This window comes from Aulonocara sp. 'chitande type north' Nkhata Bay, linkage group LG6 (genome assembly GCF_057382095.1).
Source record: "Aulonocara sp. 'chitande type north' Nkhata Bay isolate Kocher_YH1m ecotype deep benthic linkage group LG6, A_spYH_male_GT1.1, whole genome shotgun sequence".
Classification (NCBI taxonomy): domain Eukaryota; kingdom Metazoa; phylum Chordata; class Actinopteri; order Cichliformes; family Cichlidae; genus Aulonocara; species Aulonocara sp. 'chitande type north' Nkhata Bay.
This window is the reverse complement of record NC_141349.1, coordinates 23,842,672-23,870,631: the sequence shown is the minus strand read 5'-3', so window position 1 is coordinate 23,870,631 and position 27,960 is coordinate 23,842,672. Positions and strand designations below refer to the sequence as shown.

General features: G+C 40.0%; 2 protein-coding genes across 4 annotated transcripts in view; one reads left to right on the top strand and one right to left on the bottom strand.

The window, feature by feature from the left end:
- The window catches only part of ndst3 (N-deacetylase/N-sulfotransferase (heparan glucosaminyl) 3), a 49,955-nt gene extending 42,138 nt beyond the window's left edge, over positions 1-7,817 (top strand). The window contains exons 13-15 of one of the 2 annotated variants that reach the window (XM_086295709.1): positions 1,365-1,467; positions 2,548-2,658; positions 5,031-7,817. In XM_086295709.1, coding sequence (XP_086151835.1) covers positions 1,365-1,467; positions 2,548-2,658; positions 5,031-5,060 — 244 coding nt within the window. In that variant the 3' untranslated portion in view covers positions 5,061-7,817. Of the gene's footprint in view, positions 1-1,364; positions 1,468-2,547; positions 2,659-5,025 lie in introns of both variants that reach the window. The other variant, XM_086295710.1, reaches the window with a different exon arrangement.
- A 422-nt stretch (positions 7,818-8,239) lies between these two features.
- prss12 (serine protease 12) lies at positions 8,240-27,828 on the bottom strand. Of its 2 annotated transcripts, none has more exons than XM_086295712.1 (13): positions 27,249-27,828; positions 26,000-26,138; positions 24,739-24,911; positions 24,437-24,584; positions 23,657-23,835; positions 22,542-22,683; positions 22,211-22,428; positions 18,739-18,880; positions 16,925-17,130; positions 16,256-16,334; positions 15,562-15,684; positions 12,167-12,462; positions 8,240-9,811 (listed from the first exon to the last, which is right to left on the bottom strand). In XM_086295712.1, exons 1-13 carry the CDS (start codon positions 27,580-27,582, stop codon positions 9,489-9,491), a joined length of 2,502 nt encoding a protein of 833 aa, XP_086151838.1. In that variant the 5' UTR covers positions 27,583-27,828; the 3' UTR covers positions 8,240-9,488. The 2 variants fall into 2 exon arrangements, with proteins under 2 accessions (XP_086151838.1, XP_086151837.1); XM_086295711.1 differs by having other exon boundaries at positions 8,242-9,811; positions 24,437-24,587; positions 27,249-27,827.
- Between the last annotated feature and the right edge of the window lie 132 nt (positions 27,829-27,960).

Below are 27,960 nucleotides of genomic sequence, written 5' to 3'. Positions count from 1 at the left end.
CAAGATATAAGTTCCTTATCGGTAAATGGCCACATTCACAAAATTGGATGTTTTACTAATGTTTTTATTATTATTTGAAGAGCTATAAGATTAGACATCAGGTAGATTAATATGAAATCTACCTACTTCTGAGATAGGTTGCCATCAGTGGTGTACATGCCCAGATATTGACACGTGCCAAACTATCGAAAATATCAGAATCTTTGAGCCATACAGTCAAGGGTTCTGATGGCGTTGTTATGCTATTATCAGCATAATTTGTATCTACATGCCCCTTACAGGAAAGAGTCACTGCAGATCAATATTCAAGTTTTTCTGTGTATTTGATGAGTCATTTTTTTCCTATTCTGGTGGAAATTGGTTTCTTTCATAGTGATTATACTCCTGTCCAGAGCACGAGGGGTCCCTGAATGGTTTGATGGATCGTACGTTATGGCATGATGTCAACCCAGTTGAAGATCTTTGCCTGACGCCTCAGAGAGCACGCTCCACCACCACCATCAAAATCTATTGGGGAATGAGTTTTGCAAAAGTAGTCCAATCCCTCCAGCAGAGTACAGTAATTCACAAAGGCACTTTGCTGTGAAGGTCACCCACTATCTTCTTGTATTAAAAAATAGGGAGGGGGTGCAATGCTCTTTTTTTTCTCAGTGTTCTAATTTCAACAAAACTCACAAGGAAAATGTAACACAGGGTGGAGAAATGATACTGAGGTCACAAAGTGGCCAAAAGCAGCACATTCATTTACCTGTGACACTACCTCTTCTATCAGATTGCAATTAGCCACTCTGTGCCTGATCATTTACCTCTTATTCATGGCAGTCAGGAACGTCTTGCAGTTGTCCTTGCAGTTGTTTCTGTCACAATGAGCAAGTATTAGCTGTTTGCTGCTGAATATAAGACACATGACATCTTAAATGCAATGCCATAAATATGGATTGGTTAAAGTGGATTAAACAAACATACCATTTAATGGTTCTAACTTGCGTGCTCCAGGGCCTTTTCTTTTTTTACGTAGAAAACAGAAACCGTTCCAGTGAATAAACAGGCTATAGCCTATGCATATTCCCGTATTTCTTTTTCCACCGCAGAAGAGGATTACTGTATTAACCAATCAATAAACTGTACTTCTTCCTACTGCGTGACTCCGTTAAGACGACGAGAGAGCAGGAAAGGTGAAGAGAGAGTGGGCATAACATAGATGATGATGACAGAAAAGATGTTTAGTTTGTGCGAATAAGATGTGTCCTCTTTTTCAGCTGTAGCTTCTAAAAAATGGAGCACTTCTAAATAGGATGGCCTTGACAGCAGCACTGAGGTTTATTTTTGTTAAGTATTAAATTTTTTTTTTCCTATTGTCACAGCTTTGACCCTCAGAAGGGCTTTTGGTGCCAGCTCCTGGATGGAGGAAAGACTAAATGTTTGGGGAAAAGCAAAGGAAGGAAGTACCCCTCTATGGAGCCAGAGGTAAGATGGTTTTTACTTTAATTAGAACATATTATGCTCATGAAAGTACTTACATACTCCCTGAATGAAATGTTTGAAAAAGATGTACAAAAAAGAAAAAAATTGCTGCCAGACTGATTGACAGTGACAGCCCACAATCCCCTCTATCATTGTGGCAAAATTTCCCACAGGACTCAGCATTGGATGGAAACTGTCACCCAATCAGATCTAGCCAGAAACTTACAACCTAATCATGAGGACTCGATAGTGACACAACCTCTGTGTGTGTGTGAGAGAGAGAGAGAGAGAGAGAGAGAGTGGGATGAAGGTGGAAGGAGAAAATCCAATCCATAAATCTTTGTCCTGGCTACTGATTCCACAGAGGAGACCAGACCTGCAGACAATGAATCACACATTTGCTCTCACGTGAAGACAAACACATAGATGCAATTTGTCTTCCCACATGTACTCACACATGGCTAATGGCTGCGCCTCACTGTCGCCTATAATTAAACTGTTTCTGAGTTTCCACCAGGGGGACGGAGGTAGAGGGCAAAGCAGGGATGGGGAGGGAGGAGGTGGAGGTAGCACTGGGGAGACAAGAGAAGTAGAGAGATGAGGAATTCACACAGGGGGCGAGAGAAATAATGGATCTCATGCATCCTTCATGTAATTTTCTTCCCTTTATAACTTCATTTTTTAGCTCTGTTGATACCACTTGGCACTTAGTGGCCCTAAAGTCCTACAGAGGAGAAATAAACTGATCTTGGTGTGTGGCTCATCATTAATCTCTCTCTATATATATCTCTCCCCCTGTCTCGCTTTTGTTTGTCTCTTCCCAAAATGCCTCTACATATCCCTCCTTTTCAACCCCTTTTCCTCCTCTTGTGCTTCTTTTCCTCTTTTCACCCAATACCTTTTCTGCTTTCCTTCCTATTTCTTTATTTTCCTGTGTTGTCTTTCCAATCTACAACGTATCGAATCCTGATGGACCAACTGTTCCTATTTGTGTTGCTGCCTCTTTGTCTCCCTTACTCCCCCTTCTCTTGGTCTTCTCTATTTTCATTCTTTCATCGTCTCTCATCGTGCTACTCTCTTCAGGCACGGGCATATCTCTCCAGGTACTACAGAGAACACAACGTGGAGCTGTCAAAGCTGCTGCACCGGCTCGGACAGCCTCTTCCCTCTTGGCTGAGAGAGGAGTTGCAGAAGGTCAGCAGATTGCTCATCTCACCAGACTACACAATATATGTTAGTTAAAGAGTCTGAACGAATTAATAGTGTATTAAACTGAGCAGTGAAATATACAGCAGCAATTCAAGTTTTATAGTTTTTTTTATTGATTTAATTTTAATTTTACAGTTGAAAACACTGCACACTTAAAATGCCCAAGGCTAAAATGGGTTAACTTTATTGAGCTTCCATGTTTAGGAAACTATTCAAGACAATGGTTCACTGGACTCTGTGTTGGCAGAAATGTTAATGTTGGGGTTAATCAAACAAACTAAAACTAAATTGTTATAACATGGTTGTACATTTAGTCTGCCAGTCACAGTTTTGTTTGTCCTCTGCTCATCATTTACAACTTAATGATGATACGAAAACTTGAGTATAAACCTGAGTCAGAATAATATGTAAATATTGAATATAAATATCCACACCAGCCCAGTTTTAAACAGGGAATTTTTAGGCAAACACAAGTTCTGGAGGCCAGAATTAGCAAGGCAAAAACTCCGATCTGGTCACTGGATGGCAAGTAGGGCATAAATTTTGAGTTTTCAGATGTATTATCAAATGTTTTACACCCTTTTCTTCTGATAAAAACTTCCCTCGTGCCCATTTATACAACACCAAAGTAATTGAGTTTATAATTGCAGGGCAGTCTTGCCAATGAGCAGTTTTACACATTTCTTTCAATTTACCCCCAACATGTAAAATGAGTTTTACCTCATGGCTTTCGAGTATGTTTAGAGGTGATAGTGCTGAAAGCAATCAACAGTCTTCAATGATTTCAACAAGACAGAACTCAGCACAAACTTATATAACCAGTTGTAATATATTTTGGGGGAAAATGTTGTCACAACCCCCGTTTAACAAAAGACATACTTTTTTCATCTCAAAGGTGGGAAACACCTTGAGTACAGCAGTTATACCTAAGGTATACACAAATATGACAACAAGCTTAAATAAGATCAATAAAACGGAACACAACATGACCAAAAAAAATAATAACAAGATAAAAATTAACCTGGCATCAGTATAAATACAATAAAGTTGAATAATTGTGAATATTAAATATCGATCAAACAAAACTGGATTTAAAATGGCCTGCAGAATGTAGTTAAAACAACTATCAGATGCTCAGTATAATCCGGTCTCTAAGTGATGACATGAAACCTGCTTCCAGGCCTAAACTACTAAGGCTGTTGTGTTTTTAACATGGTTTAATGCTTTGCATCTTGTTCTATTTAATCTCAACAAGCCCCTAAAAACAGTCAGTGATCACTGTCGGCCTCTCTCGGTTTTTACTACATGCTATTCATTCATTTTTCCACGTTAACTTGTGGAAAAAAGTTAGTGTTCATCCTCCAGCTTCACTGTTTTTATGTTATGCTAACATAGCTATGTCGCTAGCGATCGTGTAGTACATCATTGTATACCAGCTAGCCCAACTTCAGTAACCCTACAAAGCGTCACTGCAGTTTAGTCTTCATTTATGTTCTCTGTGATAGCAGAGCTGTACGTTTTAATTTTTTCAGAAACCCCTCAGTCAGAACATGATATATCATGTTTAGGTGAAAACTAGCGAGCTAACTTCCTGCTAACTTCTACCGCTGTTAAATTTAATAAGTTCTCTTTTCATGGATGGCTGGGAAAAGTACAGACATTCTGTACTTATGTAGAAGTATAGATACTACTGTTAAAAATACTCTACTAAAAGTTGAAGTACTGATTCAAGTTCTTTACTCAAGTAAAAAAGTACTTGAGTACTCGCAGTGATAAAACAATAACTACCCCCAACAGCGTTAAAGCAAAAGTAATGAGTAATGAGTTGAAAGTACAGATATTTGTTTAAAATGTAGGGAGCAAGAGGAATAAGTTGACAAAAAAAACTTCTCAAGTTAAATACAGATACCAAAAAATTGCACTTAAGTACAGTAACAAAGTATTTGTACTTTGTTACTTTCCACCCTGGTAATGAACAATGCAGTGCAATAAAAATGCTGAGTGTGTGTCACAATTTGTGACGTTGCCCTGCTGAAAAAAACCCAAATCAATCCAATAGATATTCAAAGCATAGAAGATACACGAAGCTTCATAATGTTGTTGTTCTCTTTTTTTGGCACACTTGAATGTGCTGGATTTTCTCACGGTTTATGAGTCAAAGGCAGTCAGCCACATGACATAAGTTTTCTAGTCCACTGACAGCATTCACATCATGCTCCCGTTCTATTAACTCGGTTAGCATTTAGATCAATAAATCAACAAAGTGCAATTAAATTACTTTATCCCATTTCTTTCCCTCGTCTCTGCATTTCCCTCTGAATCCCCTCCCTCTCTCTTTGCTGCTTCCTGAAGGTTAGATAACCTTTGCATCCATGAGCCATGGTTAAAAGTCTTGGGGTCAGGGACCAGGAAAGCGACCAGGAGCACCTAACCTTCAGATGCACTGTCTGTGGCCTTTTAGTGCACCCTGAGGTGAAAGCGAGGACGGAGTGCCTTGGTTCACCGAAGAGCTGTGACCCTGCTGAAGGGACCAGAAGTAATGAAAGCGCAAAGAAACTTTGTGAGCTGATACAGAACTCTTGGATGGATGGGTAGATGGGTGGGTGGATGGATCTGTCAGGTGAATAGACAGCTCTGAAAAAATGGGACTAAAGGAAAGAACCACATGACAACAGTGACGCAAACTGTGGGGGACAAAGAGAATTTGGAAAGTCTTTGATGCCCAAACCCTGTTCCGGTGAATTCTCGTGCACACCTGCAGTAAATTCAGTGATCAATAATTTTTATTTTATTATCACCTTAAATTATGTTGCCAGAACAGCGCTGGTCAGCTGTGCGTGGTTCTCATAGACGTGAGTTTGCACTATGTTCTGCTCTATGTATCTCCAATACAAAAACACATGCTTTGAGGTCTCTTTTTACCTTTTTTTTTTTTTTTTTTTTAAGTTTTCTGTTTTAATGAAAGAAAGAAAGCAAGGAGGACACATGCATAGACTCAGGGTGAGAGAAAAACTGTTACTTTCCATGCTAGGTTCTCATTTTTTGTGATTTTTCTTTCTTTTTTTAAGTACAGCTAGTTTTTGGTAGATCTGGTAGCTTTGTTAACCCGTAGAGATGTCACTTGTGGCTTTAGTGGGAAAGTTTGGACTGTACATGAGTCACTGAAGCAAAAAGAATTGCCTGCTCATTATTTTACTGTGACAAGACATCCAGGGGAACATTGTGTCCATTAAGCAAAGAATGAGTGCTGATGATTTTAGCTCTGAGGAGATACAAGTTTGTGGGTGGAAGTCAGCCTAGTGGCTATGACAGTTAAAGTAGCTATGCTAACTGCAGGCAGTTTTTGTTTTGTCGGTGTCTCAGTTAAGTCTCAACTTGACTTTTTCTTCCCCTTTTTAAAAGCAGTGGCCTCTGTTCTTTAGCTTCAGTTTGAATGCAAAATCCCTAAATGTCAAACACAAAAACCAAAATTAAAGAAATGGATATGACTGACAGCTGATATTTTTTAACGAGTATTATATTATTGTATTACCTAAATGCGGGATCATACCTGAAGCCACATTTGTGAACTTACACTATGCTGTTTCTACTCTTCTAAGGTAAGTGAAAATGACATGATGAAAGTATGCAGTGCATCTGGTATTGTATCAGAGAACATTTAATCAATACAACAATACTTTGCATACTGGCTAACACTTTTTATTTTTTTATTGTTATGAGATCAATATTTTACTTTTGATGTTACTGATTTTATTTTATTATTTTGTTTTTTGCAAATATTAATATACAACATATACAGGCTATAACAGATGAATGAAAATTAAAGGAGAGACCTGAATCCTTAATCTTTAGTCCACTTGGAAGGAAGTTTTGAGTCAGTGACTTTTAGTTGTGACATAGTATCTTGGTGGAATATAAATATAAATGAAATAGCAAAGGGGGGGTTAGGGCTTGAATATCATCCAAGCCCATAACATCCAAGCCACGAAACCATAAATGTTGTTGAATGACATTTTGAGAGCTGTTTAAACCTTTGATTCTTACAATGTGTGTGTGTTTACACTCATTATCCACTGTATAAGGGACCAGTGTTTAGCTGCTCCTTTAAACAAACATCAGAGCCGCCAATCACATGGCAATATGGCATGCATTCTTGCACGGAAACAAGTCAAGACAACCTGCTGAAGTTTCACTCAAGCATCACAATTGGGGAGGGGGGATTTAAGTGACTTTGAAAATGGTATGGTTGATGGTGCCAGATCAGGCTCGTCAAAGTATTTCAGAAACTGCTGATTAGCATGGATTTTCCCAGTAAACATTTCTAAGGTTTACAGAGAATATTTCAGAAAATATGAAGTAATAGTTGATGCTCGAGGTCATTACTGAGTAGCAGCTCAAATAACAACATTTTTACAAGTAAGGCACGCAGAAGAGCATCAACATGTTGAACCTTGAAACGATGGCAGAAGACCACACCACTCTTGCTAGATAAAAACAGAAAAGTGAGGCTACAGTTCATATGGGTTCACTTGGATAACAGAAAATTGGAAAAAGGATCTAACGAGTCTTGGTATCTGCTGCAACATTCAACGTTAGGGTCAGAATTTGGAGCAGACAAGAAAGTATAAATTCATCCTACCTTCTATTGGTGGTGCAGCATGGTGATGTGGGGGTATGACCACAGTGTATACATCTACTGATTGCTGCTTCCAGCAGGATAACCAACAATGCCACAAAGCTCAGATGATCTTAAACTGGTTTGTTGAACATGCCAATGAGTTCACTGTACTCAAATGGTCTTGATAGTCACATTTGGGATGTGGTGGAACATTAGATACTTATCATGAATGTGCAGCCAACAAATCTGCAGCAACTCTGTGATGCATGACCATGTCAATATGGACCAAAACACTGAGGAATGTTTTTCAGCATCTTGACATGAAGAATTAAAGCATTTCCAAATTCAACACAAGACTAGTTTTATAACTTTGCAATGTCAAATAATGACCACAAGAGGGGGCTGTCAGACTTAGAGCTCTGAAAACTGCACCTCTTTCCCTGCTGATCAACAGGTGACAGCAAATTTAAAATAATGTTAACGTTTAATCCCAATCTTTTGGGATAAATTAAGTATATTTTACCATTTCTTGCAATGTGCCTTTAGGCACAGAAGTGAGCATGAACTTACAGGAGTGTAGTATTCTTTGTTTGTAGATCTTAAAAATTTGCCAAATTTTTTTTTATTTTAAAATACGAGTGTTCTTGTTGTATGTTGAAAGTAGGAATCTGTCGAGATACTAATTCGTGAGGGAGGCGTATACTTCTGGATACATGAGAAAGCAGGATTAGATACAAAAACCAAAACCCCACCACTACAGTTTGATAGTGTATACTGTCTCATGTGAAAGCAAAGTTGCATTTACTCATGCTGAAAAAGTATGATGAGATACTTGAGTAACCTCAAGTAACCTTTTAATACATTTGGAGAACATAAAGAAACACGAAATGCTGGTTTTGCATTCACAGCAACTTGTACACCTTTTCTCATAAATCAGGAGTACTGGCTACAGTTCCCGCAAACACTTTGCGACATACCAGTGGCATTGTTTTCCATTGGGTGTGCATACACATCATCTGACAAGGGGATGCTTGCTTTGACACTTTGCAGTAAAAACAAAACAACACTGAAAGAGCTCTGTTGTTCCAGCAGCTGTGACCTATGAGATGTGGTGGAAAGACAGGACATGTCGTATAAAATGTAAAAGTGAATGCGTTGGGGTTTTTTTTTACTTCAAAAATAAAATATGAACACTGCACATATGTTGGCATCTAAATTAAAAACACAAACTCAGATTTTTTTTTAATATAAATTTTATCAAAATTTGTGCTTACCCAGAAATGTTGAGACAAAAAACATGGTCATTTATCATTTAACAATAAGGAGGCAGTGGGTGTTTTTTTCTTTTTTCAAGTGTAACAGATTGTCTCCTTTCACTGTTGTTAGAAGCATGACAACCCTCAATTATCTGACCAAGACCTTTGAGTCACTGTGATAGATCAACACTTCAAAAATGCTTGTGCTTTAAATCAGAAGGACTTACGCCCCTTCCTTTTTCTGCATACATCACATAGTGCTAAGTCAAGGACAAATACTGACTGGATAGCAATTGCAAAAGCCTGAGAATTACCAAGACCTGAAATCACACAAAAACGTTACATAAACAAGAATGAAATGAGGTTAAAAATCATATTTCACTTTGACAATATGACTAAAATACTTAACACAGAAGCACTAGATGTCATGCATTAAGTACCAAAAAGGATTTCGTAGTGCAAGTATGCAATATTGTGCTATTACATACTGTTTCAGCATGAGTACATGCACATTTACAGTATGCTTGTTCTAACACAGTGGTCCCTTTTCAACGTTTTAATAGCATATTTCATGACATAAGTTACAAGATATAACTTCATAACGAAAGTGAGCACAGAAAACAGTTTAAAAAACAATAATCAAGGGCTGCATGTGATGCTACATAAACAAAGAGATGCTTAGCTTACAGGATATACCATTTGAAATGAAAACCTCATAAAAATGTTAAATTAGTCAAATAAGTGCTAAAGAATAATTTCCCTTGACAAAAAACAAAATACAATAAAGTCCAACATTGTCTTTATGTCACTAAAGGTCAGATTGTGATATACCTCACAGGATTATTAAGAATGACATTAAGTATTCATAACTGAAATATCCTTTTATGCAAGTAGCTGGCTGAAAATGAATCCTCTTGATTTAGACCGTTGTTTTCAGTTTATTACTTCTTTTTTTCATCGCGTCCAATTACTTTGCGTATCCAGGAGCTAAATGCGGAGACTTTGGTGTAGACACCAGGGGACTGCTGTGTCCTGCAGGCCTGACCCCAGGATGTGACCCCGTAAACAACCCAACCCCCTCCTGGGCGCTCACACACCAATGGACCTCCACTGTCTCCACGGCAACTGTCCACACGCCTTTCTGAGTGGATGCTGCCGGCACAGAGCATGCGGCTTGTGAAGGCTGTGTGAAAATGCTCCTGGCAATGGCGGCGTGGAAACAGAGACAGAGGAGCCTGCTGCAAGGTCTTGGAGTATGAACGGCCTGGAAAAGGAGAGAGCAGAGAACAGCAGGTTTCAAAGGTGCGCCTGAATTTATGCTCCAAAGAAAGAGAACAAGGTTTCAATGGGCAGCAGGAGGAAAAACTGCACTTTCTTCTGCATCTTCGGCAACATCAGCATCTCATGGCTCTCAGACACAGATCCAGCATTTAACTCTGACTGACAGCAGCTGCTACATGCTGTATGATGTGTGGGTTGTGAGATTAAATTTGGGTAGATTGTGTGTGCGATCATGATTGGATTTCAAGGAAAGTGAGGCAAACATACAAAAACGATGTGTTTATGACAATTATTCACAGTGAATTCTCATTTAGTGCCATCATCAAGAATTTCTGTTTATCCCTCAACTTAGATACAAAACATGACCTAGAACACATGACTGCATGTGGTTAGTGCAAAACGTAAATATAAAGTTAGCATGGCTCAACATGATGTTGAGCTGTTAAATGTTTACTCCGTTGAGTAATATTATCACATGGTAGCATGCTGATTTTAAACATTTAGCTCACAGTGCCAGACAGCCTTTAATCCTTGTGGTTATGAAGCAGTGTTTCACACGAGTATCACTTTTGCCAGTCAAGTTTAAATTTCTGAAACTTGACTGGCCAGTATGAAGGGGAACTGGGAGACAAGTCAGTTTCGAGCTTTGTGGCTTTCTTTATTCCACATGGTTCCCACGCTGCGTCTCTTTTTAAAAAAAAAAAAACAGCCTTTTTACACCTATTACAGCATACATAGCCTCCTAAAGGCCAAACAACAAGCAGCAACCCATTTTTGCATTGAAGCAAAAAGAACTGCGACCACAGCAACCCGTGGATTTCTACAATTGTGTCGCTGGGACAAACAACCAAACTAATGGACTGGTTCTTATATACCGCTTTTCTATTCTTCTGAGCACTCAAAGCGCTTCACCCATTCACACCCATTCGCACAAGCACATTTTTCCTAGGTGCTTTCTAACTGACATTCACACACATTCATACTCCGATGAACCTGCTCTACCACCTGAGCTACAGCCACCCCGAGCTCTGCAGCTCAGAGCTCTGGAGTTGTGAGTGGTTTCTTTCTGTGTGTCCTCACACCCTCTGAATAGCCTGCATTGCCTCACTTAAATAAGCTAATAAAAACGCTCTTTTCCACAAACATCAATGTTCTATCACATGTACAGTCCACTACTTAGAATCCATGTGTGAAACACGCTCGGATCTTAGGGAGTGTGTGTTCTAGCTTGACCGTGTCCTGTGTTCTTTTGACTCACTGTGATTAATGACATCAGCGTGTAATTTAAAAATCACTAACAGATGTGCATGTGCGCATATGGTCAGGTGTATGGACAGAGACAGAAAATGAAGTCAAACAAGTACAATTTACAGCACTGATGACGGACTCGTCTTTACTTCATCTGGCTTTGCAGGTGACCTTTAAAAACACATTCAATTGAGAATAGAATTTTTCTGCTCTTTGGAGAATCACCCTTAACTGAATACAGAAACAACCCTTTGGGTGCACTTGTTTCCCTTTATCGCCTTACTGCTGAGAGTTTGTTTTTTTTAACACTGAGGGGCATCTGGAGGTCTCTGTTAGTTTTTAAATACGTTTTTTTGACAGCAGAAGTAATTGTGACAAACTATTTTCAGTTAACAATTAACATGGAACTGAAAACGTGCAAATGTGAGATTCTTGTGAAATCTATGTTGGCCTTGAGAGGTGAAAAGCACTGCAATGTAAGAAAACACAAGCAAATAGAATAAATATTTGCTTGGTTTTTGTTGTGTTTTATAGAAATAAATAACAAAACCATAAAACAAAATGGAGAGGGAGACAATAACGTGATGGACCAGCTCAAAAAGTGGCAAGCTAACAGCAAACACATATCTACAATATGAAATGAAGCATGTGATTAAAACACACATTGCCTCCATCTTTTTCCTCCCTCATATCTCCCACAGATGAATCCTCCGCTTTTTTGAGTGTTTCAAACTTGGTCTGAAAATCTCATCATTTGGTTTTTGTCACTTCCGCAGCTGGTCCATCATGATATCGCCTCCCCAGAAAAACCCTGTTGTGGTTTAAGAGATTTTTTTTCTACTATTGTGATTTATTCAACTTCTGTTGTGTTTTGTGTGCTGTTGCAGCGTTTTTGTATTTGCTGGTGTTATTTTAAGTTGCAGTGCATTTGACCTCTTGGAATCACTACAATACTGTGGCCCTGTGGCGTTAAAGATTTATGAATGAAGATTAAAGGGTATTTTGCATAACGTTGCATAATGTTTTGTGACTTCAGGTTATGCACCCCAGGTTATCCACTCAACACTCAAATACACATACACACCCTCACCTGTGTCGCCCCAGCCGGTAATGTGACAGTTGCTGGCTTGTTTGAGCACTCGCTCTTTCCTCATGGGCAGGCAGGCAGGAAGGACATGACGGCTGAATGACACACACTCTCCCGGCATCTTGTCCACTGCCCCCTGTGACAGCTGAACCAGGGCCAGGTCGTAATCATTGCTATGGGTGTGGTAGCTTGGATGGAGCACAATTTGATCGACACCATACTCCTCTTCATATTCCTCAGGGACGAGGGAGTGGTAATCTCCCACTCTAACTTTATACTGCTTGGTGCTGTTTCCATACCTGCAGAGAATTGTAGATATATATGTATATATACATATTATGTATGTATATGTATATCTACCTATCTATCTACACACACACACACACACACACACACACACATATATATATATATATATATATCATCTATATATATATATATATATATATATATATATATATCATCTATCTATATATATATATATATATATATATATATATATCATCTATCTATATATATATATATATATCATATATATATATCTATATATAGACACAGTAGTTTTATGAGTTATGGTAGAAAGAGCGTAAAATGCATGCATGCACAAAGCTCACAAAGCTGTACAATCCTCTAAAGTGACTGGCTCTGACTTTCAGGTTTCAGTACAAATACACAATGCTATTCTCTCAGCAACATTCACAAAACATCTGAAAAGTATGTTTAAATGTTGGGAGGAACAATCCAGCACAAAATATTCACGCAAAAATCTCATCTATCTCATAATCACAGCTTTGCACAGATGGAGTGACAGATTTGCTGTCACTCTTGTCTTTAGTCATACTCTGTTTGTTTAGACCAGGGGCAGGCAACTCCAAGCCTCGAGTGCCGGTGTCCTGGAGGTTTTAGATGTGTCCATGATCCATCACAGCTGATTTAAAGGGCTAAATGACTCTCCAGCATTTCTTGAAGTTTTCCAGAGGCCTGGTAATGAACTAATCATTTGATTCAGGTGTGTTAACCCAGGGTGCGATCTAAAACCTGCAGGACACCAGCACTCGAGACCTGGAGTTGCCTACCCCTGGTCTAAACAAACAGAGTATGACTAAAGACAAGAGTGACAGCAAATCTGTCACTCCATCTGTGCAAAGCTGTGATTATCTGACTCATAGCATGACATACCAGCGTTTTTCACACATTCAATTAATTCTTTGGTGTCTGGTGTCTTTGAAATGGAAAGGGAGGGACATAGAAAGGTGCACCAGAGTGCAAAGAAACGGGTAAATGAAGAAGAGTTAAAGAAGGAGCCAAGTCTCCGTGTCTCGTTACATATGGTGCAGTCTTTCCGGAAAGATCGCCTGACCTGGGAATGCTACCGGGTCCCTGGCAGAGCAGAGACACTGCTGACGAGCCTTTTGACTACGTAAATCTTCACAAGCACACAGTCACAAATACAGCTCACATTGACTATTTACATTAAAAAAGTAAATGAAGTGGCATGAGCAACCAGGCTTCCTGCGCTTAAGGCAAAATCTCCAGATTATGATGGATTTTTCACATATTGCTGCTGCTGCTGAAATCTGTGTGTAATATTATTGTTGGCACACCTGCAGCTGTACAGCTACAAGAAAATAATCGGTTTATGTGTTGGCTGCAATAAGATGAGACCATTTTTCATAAACATACTAAGAGAATCAAACAACATGGTCATGCTACTAAAGGTTGAACAGCTGCACTTATTTCATATTTAAGCCATCTGTACTTGTAGGCAAAATCGAGCGAACATAAGTGAATACACCAAGTTGCTCATCTAATTTCTCTGACCTAAAGGGCCGCATAGTATTACGTTGCTTGTTGCTGTGTGTAACTTTGTGCTTGTTTATGTATCACTCTATTTTGGAGTATACTGGATGAAAGGCGACACCGTGAAGTCGGAAGTCTTCACAGGTCTATGTCCTCTGGCTCGCATACAGCAAATTTCTTTTCATAGCTGTCATAACCGAGGCCAACAGCTTGAGGCATTGAAAACCGATATCAGGGAATTAAGCTGATTGACTATCACTATTGAAGTCCTAAATAGCAGAACTGGGTGGCAGTGGCACCGGTGAGACCTGCAGGGCATTTATGGCCTGTAGGTCACACCATAAATGCACAAAGACTCGCAAAGGTTAAACAGCGAGCGCAACACAAAACAGCACAAAAGACTTTCACACCTCTGATGACTTTCACAATGAAAAGTGCCTTCAGGTGACTGCAGTTTAGACTTCATGAAATACAGATAAGCCTTAAAATTGCAGTGAAAACACGTCAAGAAGCTGTACTGTTCAAGGAATAGGCTAATAATGAGATGCTAATATTAGATAAACTTGGCTCTCATTCATCAGTCTTCCATGTTAGCCCCACCTCACAAGTTAAAAGGTGAGTTCCTTTAGGCTGTTTCTTAAGTAGCTCTGGCCCTCTGAATCAATAAAACGGCAGCCACACGAAAACTATGAGAAACGTTCTCTTGCAGCGCAAGAACAATTAAAGCATTATGTTTGAGGATAACTGTCGAAGGTTCCACAAGGCTTACAATGCAGCTTTTGAGCAAGTATAACAGTCGTCAGTTTAATCTTACCCTGGTGATTAACTAATCACCAAGTAATCACTACTACCTAAATCTACCTCCTGTAAGAAAGTATAGTTAATTTGGAGCACTTCCTGTGTATCGTTTCGAAGTAGCTGAAAGTAGCACTTTCACAGAGGAGAGGAGTTCTTGCATATACAGCCTCTGACAGCTAAAGTGGTCTGGAAATGGCTTAGGAAACGGCACTGGGAAAGATTTAGTGAAAGACTTCTTCCTCTCTGAAATGTGGAAACACTTGGATTTATAGTCATGGACCTTCTGGGGTCTTTACGGGGCTGTGGTTCTCCCACCAAACCCCACCACTGGAACTAAAACCCAGTAACAACCAAAATATATTATCAGTAAAATAAAGCCTGACAATCCAACATGTACTGTGTAAACATTTAATGTGGACTATTTGTTTTTCCACTGCCTTCTCTACTGTATGCGTTAGGTGATAGATGTTCGGTTTGTGGCATCATGTGGAGGCCTCTAGTCCAGATGAAGTTGAGTTGAAGCAATTGCCTTTCTTCCTGCCACCTGCACCATAACCACAGCCAAACCAGCACTGAATAATGCTCAAATGTTCAGTTCTCAGCCCTTCATCAGTCTTGTGCATGCGCACACATTGTCGAGCTGCTTTGGGATGAATTCAAATATCCTACTTTATGCAAAACACTTTTAAGACTTAGCAAAATATGTGTAAGCACAATCCACATTTCCACTTCAAAAGTCTAATATGTGCGATATGAAAAATGCCAGTGTATTTGTGTAATAGCGGATGTGTGTTTTTGACCTTTTGAAGCAGTGTGCCGAAGTGAGGACCCAACAGGTGTCAATGAGAGTTGCTCCACAAACCAACCTCCCATCTACTCGAGATCCTCGCAAACGGATAGCAGCCTGCCATGGCCAGCCACCCCTACAAAGAAAACAGCCAAAGAACTTTAAATTGTATCGTTAGGCACTTTCTTACTAGCAGCTTGTGACAGAAACATCAAATAAACACACACTTTGTATAACTTAAAGGTAAAATTGTATTTTTACAAAAAACAAAGAACTATTGGCTGAAAACGTGGCACATCTTGGCACGGTGTGTGCTCTTAAACAAATTAAGAATACTAGACAAGTGCAGGAAGTTCACCATTAATGAAGGGTGGGATCATCTTAATAGATTATAGAACCAAAAGGCAGCTGACATCCAAAAAAGAGAGGTAGATTTCCCATTTTCTTAGTTAAAAAAAAAGGAAATAAGGGGTGGCTCAATACTGTTTCACAGTGTTGTGTATGGACCTGCTTTGTTTTAAAACATGCGTCCCCACACAATGTATCTTGATGTTTGTCTGCACACACAGTTTTCTTTGCCTATAGCCCTCAGATCAGCTGTTTTCTATCTAAGGTTTGCTTGAAAATGTGGCCATTATTCTTTATTCTAGATCTCTGACAGGATTTTTCCATGCTGGTATTAATCCCTGCTCTCCCTGCCAACTTACCTCAGAGAGTTTTCTCCTCCTATGATTCTCCTCTGGCGAGTGTGTATGAGCCGCAGACCGCAAATTGAGTCCACAGGATCTGACAGAGACAAAAGAGGGACCAGTGGTTGTGTATATTTGAGAGCCTGTGGGAGGGTGATGATTGCTAAACCATACATCTCAGCTCCAGTGTTGGTTTTATTAAATGTTTAGTCTGGTCAGAAGCATAATTCTTCTTTTCCTACTATAATATGAACCTGAATTCAATTAATAAATAAATAAAGTGATTCCTTTCACTGTTTGTCTATGTGATGTCCAAAACTACATGCAAAACGAGACAAAATACAGTCCTGCATTGGTTATGTGAGAAATGGTAGCATCAGAACATGTGCAGGTAATGGAGAGCATTTTGTGCGTCTGCCCTGACGTGTCACTGACAGGATGAAGCAATAATACTGTAAAACTCTCCATTTTACCATCTGGATACACACAGTCATCGAAGTCCCACACTTTCTGCTTAAACTCTTACGCTGGTCCTTTCTTCAGCCATTTATATCTTTTGAGTTTTCGGGTGTGTATAACATTTTGGACGTGTTTGCTAAACACAGTATAGTTTCCAGATGAATAATAGAAGCTCTATTTGTTTTCAGAGTTATAAAGTGAAAACCAGGTCCTGACTAACTGACTGACCTTTCACCACTTTGTAGCTGGGCTGCGGAGCTCCGTAGTCGCATATGACCCCAGCGTCCTCGCTGTGGCGGCAGTTGTGTGTTCCTGGAACCTCTTTGATACAATCAGCTAAAGAAAGCTCTTCACCAGTGCACTTCACATTGTCCACGTGGATGGGCCCCGTCCCTTCACCGAAGTATGCCATCACGCGGGCCTTTGCCACGCCACTTGAGAGGACAGACGTATACGCATTTCACTACATCGCTTTCTCAGTTATAGAAAACAAACACAAGAACAGGCAGAACTGTCCAAAAAGTAACACATTCTGAGAAACACACGTTCTTTATGATCAGAGGGGAAAAAAAGATCTGTGGCACAAATTAAGTAAAAAAGTAAGTCTTAGTAAAAATATTTAGATAACGTGGGAGATCTGATGGTAGTTCCGAAGAAGAGTTAGTGCCCACCATCAGTGGACCTGACAGATATAAAGTTCTATTATGGCCACAGCAATTTAAAATATATTGATGTAAAATAAAAGAATTATACTAAATATGGAACTGCACTGGAGCTCTGCACTTGTTTTTGCACAAGCAGCAACAATGGAAAACTCTGACAATGACCTTCTGTTGGTATTTGACATGGAGCAAAGTCTGTTGTGTAACATTCTAAGGAAAATTTGAATGTGCGGCGCATGCAGAACAGACGTCTTTTGTTTATCTTTCAGCTGTAACAAGTCAGACAAACTGACTGACGTGAGTGATGAGGCTTTTTTCAAAATTCCATTTACAAATGTCTTTAAATAAGAGTTGAACATTATTTGTTGTTACATAGACCTGTTTAGGTGCGTAAGTGAAGGCGGTGACAACAAATTGGTTTAGATGTTAACATTTGACCTTCTCAGAATGTGACGCAAACTAGGTTGACAAAGGATAGCAAAACTTTGCACCATTATCTCACCCCTGACTTAAATTAGCAAAGAACTAACACACACTGGCCTGTAGGATGAACTTGTGTAGGTACAGACTGTAACTGTGAATTTAATTAAGACTGATAGATAACAGAAAGAGAAGGTCTTATGTTGCATCCCTGGAGTATGTTGGGTGACAGGTCTCGTTATCCACTGGGAACCTTGTGTCTCTTACTTACTCATCTAATGTTGTATCTGTGTGTTCAATAGCTCCCTAGACAATGTATGTAGAAAGTGACCCTCCGAGTTGCTTGGAGCAACGCCTAAAGACTGACATCATGCTGGCTTGGTGTATCTCCGAGGCAACCCGCGGTTAACGTACAACAACAGTTAAAAAAAAGAGCTGCTTTGGCTATAAACCACTCAAGTTGGAAAGGAGGGCCAAGTGTTTTCTCATGAATATCTTTGCTGAGGAGTGATGAGAAAGGAAATAAGACAGTTTGTTATAGTAAAGTTTTCCCTTGTCATCTCATTGTCATTGTTCTTGAAAACAAAAAGGCGTCTCAGAAGAAAATGAAAAGGAGGCCTCTGGACAAGTGCCAGGAAACATATCCGATACTTGAAATGTGACTTTTGCATCATTAGCCTGTGTTTTAAATCAAATGTTTATTTTTGTAAAGGTAACAGAAAGGTCACCATGAAAAGCTCATACCAAAACATCTTAACAACTACAATCAAAGACAGAAAATTAATAAATAATGAAACGCAGTCATTTTTTATGATTTATAATCCACTGTAGCTTTTTTTTTAAAAAAACTGTAAATAAACTTGAGCATTTCAGACGTGTGTGTGTGTGTGTGTGTGTGTGTGTGTGTGTGTGTGTGTGTGTGTGTGTGTGTGTGAAATTAGCCGATTCCAACTTAAATACCTATATCCCAACTGCCTGCAGACAACCTCAGCATCATGATCAGTCCATCCATCATCACAGACAGTCCCCCACTGACCGGACAGATAGAGCTCGACACGCCCTTCTCTAGGGCTCTCTCCTCCTACTAGTCTCACTGGTACACCTGAAGAACACATACACACACAACAGTTTAGGCTGACAGTGCATGAAGATCACATGCTGGCTCAGTTGATTGAAGATGTCTAACACCCAGAGTCTTGAAATGTTCAAAGAAGCAAACATTCCTCTAACAAACCTGATCTGTCTAGTGAATAGAAGCATGTGTGTACATGCCCTCTACAAATAAAGTAGCTGGAACACCTGTCTATGTTCTTGCACGAAAACACAGTCTGTGTGTGTGTAGTTGTGTGTGTGTGGTTGTTTATCTTTATCTTTATTGGCTCTCATCTCATTTTTTCACACGCACACACTTTCTCTTGTTCTTTCTTTCAAGTGTTCGCTCACACTGTTAATCAAATCAGTATAAGCTCTACATTGATCTAATAGTTGTGAGCATACAGATGCCCCAAAATGCACACACAAACACACACACTCACACCAAACACATTTAAGTGTATACTAATGTCTTTCCCGTCTGTAGACATTTTCAGGATCAGTTTACATTCTTTCTAAGTTTCAGCTAAATCTGATTTTTTTTGTTTTGCCACTGAATCAACATACCTAGATCGAAAGAAGAAAGATTTTCTCATGGAATTTTCTTTCTTTGCGTCCTTCTTTGTTTCTTTAAGAGATCATTTCAGAGATATCATTTTTTTGTGCTTCGTAGTCTAAACATTCCTAAGCAGGGAACCTCAGTATAAAATGATTCTGGCTCTATTACAGTAAATGAAATACCAAAATTTTCTTAATGACTGTGCTTTTGGGACATAGGACATTTAGAAGGGTGAGATTTAGGGGAGGGAGAATTAATTGTGGGAATGTTTACATCTTAGTTGGTGTTGGCAATTAAGGAAATGTTTGTCCATCCTTAGAAACACAAACAGTTCTTCCTGTCTTAACACACACACACACACACAAACACACACAGAATTGTGTTTAATCAACTAGTGAACATTACCTATATAATTTTCTTCAGATTACCCCAGTTTTAATCATAACCTGTATCAAGTGCCAACATTAACATAAAAGGCTTTAGTATAGATTTTAATGATTTACATCAGTGAGCTCTGTTCAGGAGGGAAGGTCTTTTCAATGTGACTATGTGGAGCCATATTTATATCCCCTCAGCATGAGTAATAAAAGTAAAGATATGCACACACGCTACATTACTGCTCTGACACGGCCTTAATGTGATGATCTATCACAACAGAGAGTTAAAGTGAAAGGCTGAGTGCCTGGTTTATCCTGCCTGGCTAGTTACTTTTTTCCCTTTTCCAAAAACAACACAGCCTGATCTGTCTTTGGCATGCCGAGGGATGAAGTGGGGTTTTGCTCACACATGTAAACACTCAAACGCAAACACGTAATCAGACGCGCATACAAATGCTCCACAGTAATAACAGAATTCTTGAGTTGCATTTTTGTGGGGTAAGAGCGTCCCTGAGGCTATTGCCAAACAATGTAAGCCATCTAAACCCACCAAATTAAGCAGCCATTTCATTTTGTATGCGCTCTCTCTACACAAACTTCAAACCTGCCCTCACTCAGGATGTAAAAAACACAGTGTTTTCTGTGTCATGGGCTAGACTTATTAGACTTGTGCACGCGACATTTGCAGAATGATCTGAAACCTGAGACATCTGAGCCATACAGAGATGTATGAAACTTTACCCGCCAGCATCTCTTACCCTTGCAGAACTTTATTGCTGTCTGGAAGCTATAGACATAGATCTTGTGTTATGCGATAGGTTGGCCATACTAGTGCACTGGTGCCTGGCAGATGTGATTGTACCATCAGGACTTATAGGTAAAGGGTCTGTAGTGGAGTCATTTGATCATGATGACTTTACCATGATGCCATGATTTGCCTTTCCTTTCATATCTGTTTTTATGAAAGGAAAGGCAAATTACAAAGACGTTTTAATCATTTGGCTAAACCCACCAAATTAAACAGCCATTTCTCCCTGATTATAAAGTTGGCCTACAAGTGGAAAGCCAGGATACAAGAGTCCTTCATAATTTGTATTTTTGCTACTAAGAGTAATAATTTTGTGTATTTATTAGTCTCCCTTGTTACATTTGCTTAGCCCACTAATCCTAAAAGGATCTATCAGAATATCTCATGCAGATTATATCTGCCAGGCCCACTGATGGTGGCATCAGTGGGCCTGGCAGATATAAAGTAATATTGTTGTAACAGCAATTTAAAATACATTTATGTAAAATGAAAGAATTATACTAAATATAGTTCCATATTTAGTATAATTCTTTATGTGTGTTTTCTGCACTTTGTTTTTCTGTAAACAGCAACAATGGAAAACTGGCAATGACCTTCTGTTCAGTATTTGAAATGAAGCAAAACCTGTTGTGTGTTGATCTTTCAGCTGTAATAGGTCCGAATACCTGACTGACACACAAGTGACATTCTGCTGATGAATGGAAACTAAATTCATTTCTTGGAAAGTACAACAGTTTGATTGACTCCTGGGGAATCCCATTTATGCAATGAGGCGATCTCTACTGGGCCAAGGCCAACCAAACATGAGAGGGGGAAAAACAAAATCCACTGATCAGCAATACTGAAAGTCTTAATATAGACTAAAATCAGTAAAACTGGAGAGCATTAAAATATCATAAGGGGATGTAAAAATAGACTTCTTTCTTATGATGAACTACGAGCCCTGAATTATATTTCTGAAAAAACAGTATGAATGTAAATGTGTGCATAACAACCTCTTTTCCTAAAACATTATCCAGAAAGATTTAGAGATTATGCATGCCTGCACGCCCAATATATGTCCTATGTTGTTATAATAATCCAGCCTAAAGCTTCAATGTTGGATAACACCTCCCACCCACTCCATGACATGTTGGTCAGTCACAGGAGCTCGTTCAGTGAGAGACTGAGATTACCGAAAAGCACCACTGAACGACACAGGAAATCATTCCTGCCTGTGGCCATCTCCCTGTACAACGCATCCACTTAACACACTGTTTGCTGCTACAACTACACATGTTTCTTTTCCAAATATTTATTTATAAGTGACTTATGTATGTATGTATGTATATATATGTATATATTGTACTATTCTTAGTTAGCGTATTGTCTGTCTTGTCTTAATGTTGGTTTAAAATGGAGCACTGTAACAAAAAATAATTTCCCCCAGGGATCAATAAAGTATTCTGATTCTGATTCTGATTCTGATTCAACTAGCACTATGCTTCAAAAAAAACTGTGCCATATATATATAGTCACATACAAGTTGCAGTATACATAACCACATACAAAACCATGCATCTCTCCCATATATAACCTTTTAATGTATTCTCTTACTGATTGGAAGACCCTCTCCATTGTGCTCAGGGTTGCATGCAATGTTAACATCTTCCTGGTGTGTACAGTCGTGGTGCAGCCACTCCCTCCTGTTGCACAGCAATAAACTAGGTTCTTTCCCCGTGCAGCTCACATCATCCAACAGAATAGGACCTAAGCCCACCCCAAAGCGTGGAACTGGAGTATCTGGCACTCCAGGAGAGAGAGTCTCTCCGAACCTGCACATGCAGACACACATCCGCAATCAAACAAACATGTTTAAGTTATTTATGAGCAATGATTTGGAATAAATACAAAGGTGTGTGAACGGGTGGGAAATACTTTACATTACCTGTAGCCAAGCTGTCGGCACACCACTTGCGTGTTTGAGTTTGTCCAGCCGTCGTCACACACCGTTCCCCACTGACCACGGTAGAAGATTTCTAGACGTCCCTCGTGGCTGCCGGCACCCCCAACCAACCTAATAGTACCATCTGGAGAGAAAGTGAGAGAGTGATTGGGGATAAACGGGTCGAGAGAAAGAGAAATCTCCTTTTGAATGTGAATAAATTTCTTCTAGATTTCTTTCAAAAGTCACATATTTTACTTTTATCGTTTTTTTAAGTTTTGCAGGAAATAACGGAGCACAGCAAAGCTATTAACTGCACTGTAAACGTTCAGAGTGTAATTACTGATGTTGTAATGAACAAAAAAGCTCTGGTCAATCCTGTCTGAACCAAATGCACCAAGATGTAATTTACCAAAGGTCAGCCTAAGGATTTATTGGTAAGAATTTAAAGTATCATGTCACATTTGACCTTTGACCACTCCTTCAAGGTCAAAAGACTGACTAGATATGAAGGTCAAAGAGTTAATAATGCTATATAGCACTTTTTAAAACTGTTTCTTACTGCCGCTGTAATGACAAAATATACACATATAGCGAATGATATAGTAAGATTACAAAAATTACAATATTTTATTATGACTTTCTCATGTAACTGACAGTAACAGGTTATAATTCTTTAAATACATAACAATTGGAATACATATACAATGGATCTGAAAAAGTTTCTTTTTATGGGGGGGGTAACAAAAATCAAAATTATGTCAAGGATATTAAAATGAGTTTCCACAGGGCACTAAAACAGGCCAATTGTTTTTACTACAGACCTCTTCTACTCCCGTAAAGGTAAATACAATCCAGAGGCTGAGCTGCCTTGGTGAAGGTTTGCGCTCTCAGAGTGCTTCTTGTTGTTAATGTTATCAGTTACACCTGTGCTTGATACGTCAAAAATGTGGGAAGAGAGAGCAACAAAAGCAAAAAGCAAAATCTTTAAGGGTCATGGGAACTTCCTGATGTTTCCGGTATAAGGTGAGAAGCTTTGATTTCTATATATATAAACATGTCTGTGTGTATCCCACTTTGATGTCTTTGCTCCTAACAATGATTATTTGGTGATCTACCTGTAAGAGGATTGCAGGAGACCCCTGCATCTTCAGAGTGCAGACAGTTGTGTTCTCCCCATGCACTTTTTGGACATTGCTCCAGAGTGAGCTCATTGCCTGTGCAACGCACCTCGTCCAACCACAAGCGGCCTGAACCCTTGCCAAAATGTGCCTGGCCCCATGCCCTTGCAACGCCACTACAAAGAAAAGGAAAGATGCAGAATTCTAAGACATTTTGGCTCTAGTAATACTAATGCAAAACACATGTGCTCATTGGACATGACGTACAAAATGCAGCGCATACAATACCGTATCCTTTTCTCCTTTAATTTAGAGGATTTACAGAGTGAGCACATTATATGTCATTTTTAATATCGGGACACTGCTTGTCACGCACATCCCTGCAAATGTAAACATTGCGATGTATTTGCTCCCTGTATAGCGCTGCTAAATATGCATATCTCTGTGGTGCTAGAATTCTAGCAGGAACAATGAGCCTGATTCACTGTCTGACCCCCAGATGTTCTTTACTGCTTGCTCCTCTTCCTCTGTGTCTGAATAGAAAGAATACTTGTCATACTTTTGGAGACAGAGGGAGAGAAAGACGGAGGGATACCCGCACAAACTCATCTCCAGCTGCCTTCTGTATCTTTCTGCCACACATTTTTTTCTCACTTCTGTCACACCGGCAGTGTATTTCCTTTATGCTAATTTGAATATGAACATTTGTATCATTGTGTGTGTTTGTGCGTGCGTGTGTGTGTGTGTGTGTGTGTGTGTGTGTCAATACGACTTAACCTCAGCCCCAGCTGTCGACACACCACCTCTGCATCACTGTCATCCCATTGGTCATCGCAGATGGAACCCCACTCCCCGGCATGGAGGACCTCAACCCTGCCCTCTGACTTTGACCGGCCTCCCACCAGCCTTATGGGAAGGGACACACCTGCTGAAGTGTGAGCAAGCAAAAAGCACACAGTATGCTGCTTTTTTATTTGTATATTTTTAAAGTATATATTTATTGAAATTTGTAGTTTGTAAGATCATTTGATTTCTTTCAACTTATTCTCACAAACCTCCCATGGCAGATCTATAATTACCTGGCTGCTGGTTGCAGGTAACAGCTGCAACCAGAGAACACTCCTCGCCATTCCAGGTTGCCTTGGGACACTGGAGCAGGTCTGGCTCTTTGCCTTGGCAATGGACTGCCGTCCAGTGGAGCTTGGCTGTGCCTGGACGGAACAGAGGAACTGCTCGAGCGCGACCTGAAAATCTGGAAGAACATCAAAAGGGAAACATGTTAGTTATAGTAATTTGAAAAGCTTTTTAATATTCCAGCTGACACTAACCCATCCACCCCTCCATCCGTTTTCATAATTATGGTCACGGGTTGACTGGAGACTATTCCGACTCACACTTGGCCAGAAACAGTCCATAACAGGGCTACTACACTCTCACATCCTCTCTGCGGCCAATTTAGAAGGAGTCATTAACCTAACATGTCTTTTGAATGTTAAAGGAAACCAGATAACCTGGAAGTAGGTACAGGGAAAACATGCAAGCTCCACACAGCACCATCATGCCACCTGACACTGATCCAAATCTCATTTAATAACAAGAGTTACAAATTACAAGCAGGCAGCTTTATTAACCTGCTAGCAGTAAGCTTGAGCTGTCTGCACATGCATAATCTGTTGCTCTGGGCCAATGCCGTTAGTAGTCCTTACACCCAACAGCTTTCAATAATTAAGCATGTGAAAGTCATCACCAAGCACTCCAAATGACATATGCCTGACATTTGCCCTTCTTCCTTTCTGCTGTGGACTTTCATTGACTCCTGTGTGAGTACAAACACACGCGGGCAAGTGTTCGTATCAGAACGTGTGCCAGCGCTGGTGTTAGTGACAGCATGTGCAATAAGTCAAAGAGTTTCTCTGTTCTCCAGGGAGAGCAGGACAGTTTCTCAACTGACTATGGACTGTGCTGTTATATACAATCTGACTACAGGCTCCCTTGAGAAGCATGACAACATCTCATAATCAAGTCCACGAGACACAGTAAGAGGCACATGTGAAAAACAGAAACAGAGAACGGACGAGTATGCGAGAAACAACGTAAACGGCACGACACTCGAGGTATTTAAGTGCCTCTGGGGAATAGAGGGCTGGAATGTAAGAGTCAAACAAGAAGCGTCGAGCAGAAAAGAGGAGCGTGCCTGAATGAAGCTCTGTTAGCAGTTATGAATTTAACGGCAGATGGTGACAGAACCTGCACCTCTGTCTAAAGACGTATGTGAGAGGGAGGGATAAAATAAATACCGCACATTTAAGCATATGTGTACGTGTTTGTGCTCTCTCTCACCCCTTGCCCAGCTGTCTGCAGACCACTGTAGCATCTTCGTCTCCCCAGTCGTTGCTACAAATGGACCCCCACGTTCCCCCAAGGTACACTTCCACCCTGCCATCTAGCTTGGAGCGGCCACCTTGCAGACGGACAGAGCCTGAGATGGAAAGACGGTTGGAGAAAAGTAGATGTAAAACTGTATGTAATGTGCAAAAGAATCTTTTTGGGAAACACCTGAGTTTAAAGTGGGGGGGGGGGGCTAAAACTGGCACAAAGTCAGGAGAGAAAAAGAGACACTATGCGAGCTCTAAAACACACATAGATCACCGGCCATGTTTTCATGTTTTCATGTGTGTTTCACCACATCACACAAAAAAATAAGACAGTAATGTCAAAAAGTGAAATATTAAAGAATGCAAACGATATGTCTGATTGTTTATTTTAAATGTCACACCTTTTGATATTATCTATCTGCACAGCCAGTTCCTTCAAAAGTGGAGAGACGTGTTCTTCCTGTGCTGCCCCACAATGCAATTCATGACCTAAATATTTATAACCCATAAGATCAATATGATATAAGAAGAATAAGATAAATATAAGATGATTACAAAATGTGTTTTTCAGATTTGTTATTTGCAGGTATAGTCGTTCAGTGTGTGAGCATGCATCAGGGTAACCTGATTGCTTTACATTGTAAAGTAAGAAGCTTACAGCGAATGCCTGGGTGCACATCCATGCCAACGCACACTCACACAAATTCATGCCCCTAAATATTCATAGGTGCCTGAGCACCCTGTGGCTGTCTTCCATGTGCAATTGTAAACACACTGAATCTGAACACCTGACTTACCGGCATGTAATTGTTAAAACGTTCAATAACTGACACCAAAACTGTAATGTAATACAGCTGCATATGGATTTTTAAAAAAGGAAGAGCTGAAAACACAAATATTTTCATATGAACAATTACATTCACACCCTGGTAAACCAAAGGTATGGTAGGCTTTAATGATTCCATGGGTGGATGCTCTATGACTCAGCTGCACAGTACTGTAAAAACACATGTATCAACAGCTTCTCAGCCCCTATAAAAATGTTCATTCCATTCATGTTGGCCTTTTATCTGCTGTAGCATGTCTTGAATCCTGCTCATCTGGGGATTTCACCTTCTTCTAGGTGTAATATTTGTAGCCACGTTGTACAATTTCGAGGCTGTTAATGCCTATAAAACACAATAAAGCTGCTGCTACTAGGCCTGCGTGTTTACCTTGTTTACAGTCGCAGTACCCCCAGTCTACTCTGCCTCTGTGGTTCCTAAAAAAGCACCAGGGTCGGATTCGGCCGTCCGGGTTGCGACAGTGGTTGTGCTCGCCTATGCCTTTGCCCGGGTACCGTTCGTCGAAGCCGGAGACTTCGGTCCAGTTCATACACCGGGTGCCGGACTCAGTGACGTCTATCGCTCCCCGGTAGAAGCCGTCTTTCCCACGACTCCCGGCACAGTCGGTGAACGGCAGGATGAATGAAGGGACGCTGCTGGCATAACAGCGAGTGCTGATCGCAGCCAAAAGAGCGGCTTTTAAAACAAAAAATGGCACATTCATGTTAGGGCTATGACGGATCCTATCATCAGCTAAGGGTTTCCACGCGTCCAGTCAGCCTCTCGCCCAGCCGTGGGACGAGAGTGAGAACGCTGCGGATCGATGAAACCCCTTTTTCTTTTTTGTATAGGCAAGGCAGTCCTCCAACGAAAATTCAATAACATGGGCTACATGATGGAAGTAATTTTCCTCAGATGACTGATTAGACCAACTGTAGTGTACCTATATTTTCAAATAGGAATGTTTTTTTAGATCTTTTATTTTGGCATTGTGTTGTATGTTTCAGTACCCTTTACTACTCATTACCCACTCGACCAAGTAGTTTAGAAATATTCTATAAAATACAATCTACAACTCCTCCTGACGCACAGCATTCAAATG

Excerpts from the sequence above, each read along its gene's own strand:
- prss12 (XM_086295711.1), bottom strand. The coding sequence starts at position 27,582 with ATGAATGTGCCATTTTTTGTTTTAAAAGCCGCTCTTTTGGCTGCGATC. Across the intron at positions 22,429-22,541 it reads TGCCGACAGCTTGGCTACAG|GTTCGGAGAGACTCTCTCTC; the intron begins GTAATGTAAAGT and ends CTGCATGTGCAG. Across the intron at positions 15,685-16,255 it reads GGAGGAGAAAACTCTCTGAG|GGGTGGCTGGCCATGGCAGG; the intron begins GTAAGTTGGCAG and ends TTTTCTTTGTAG.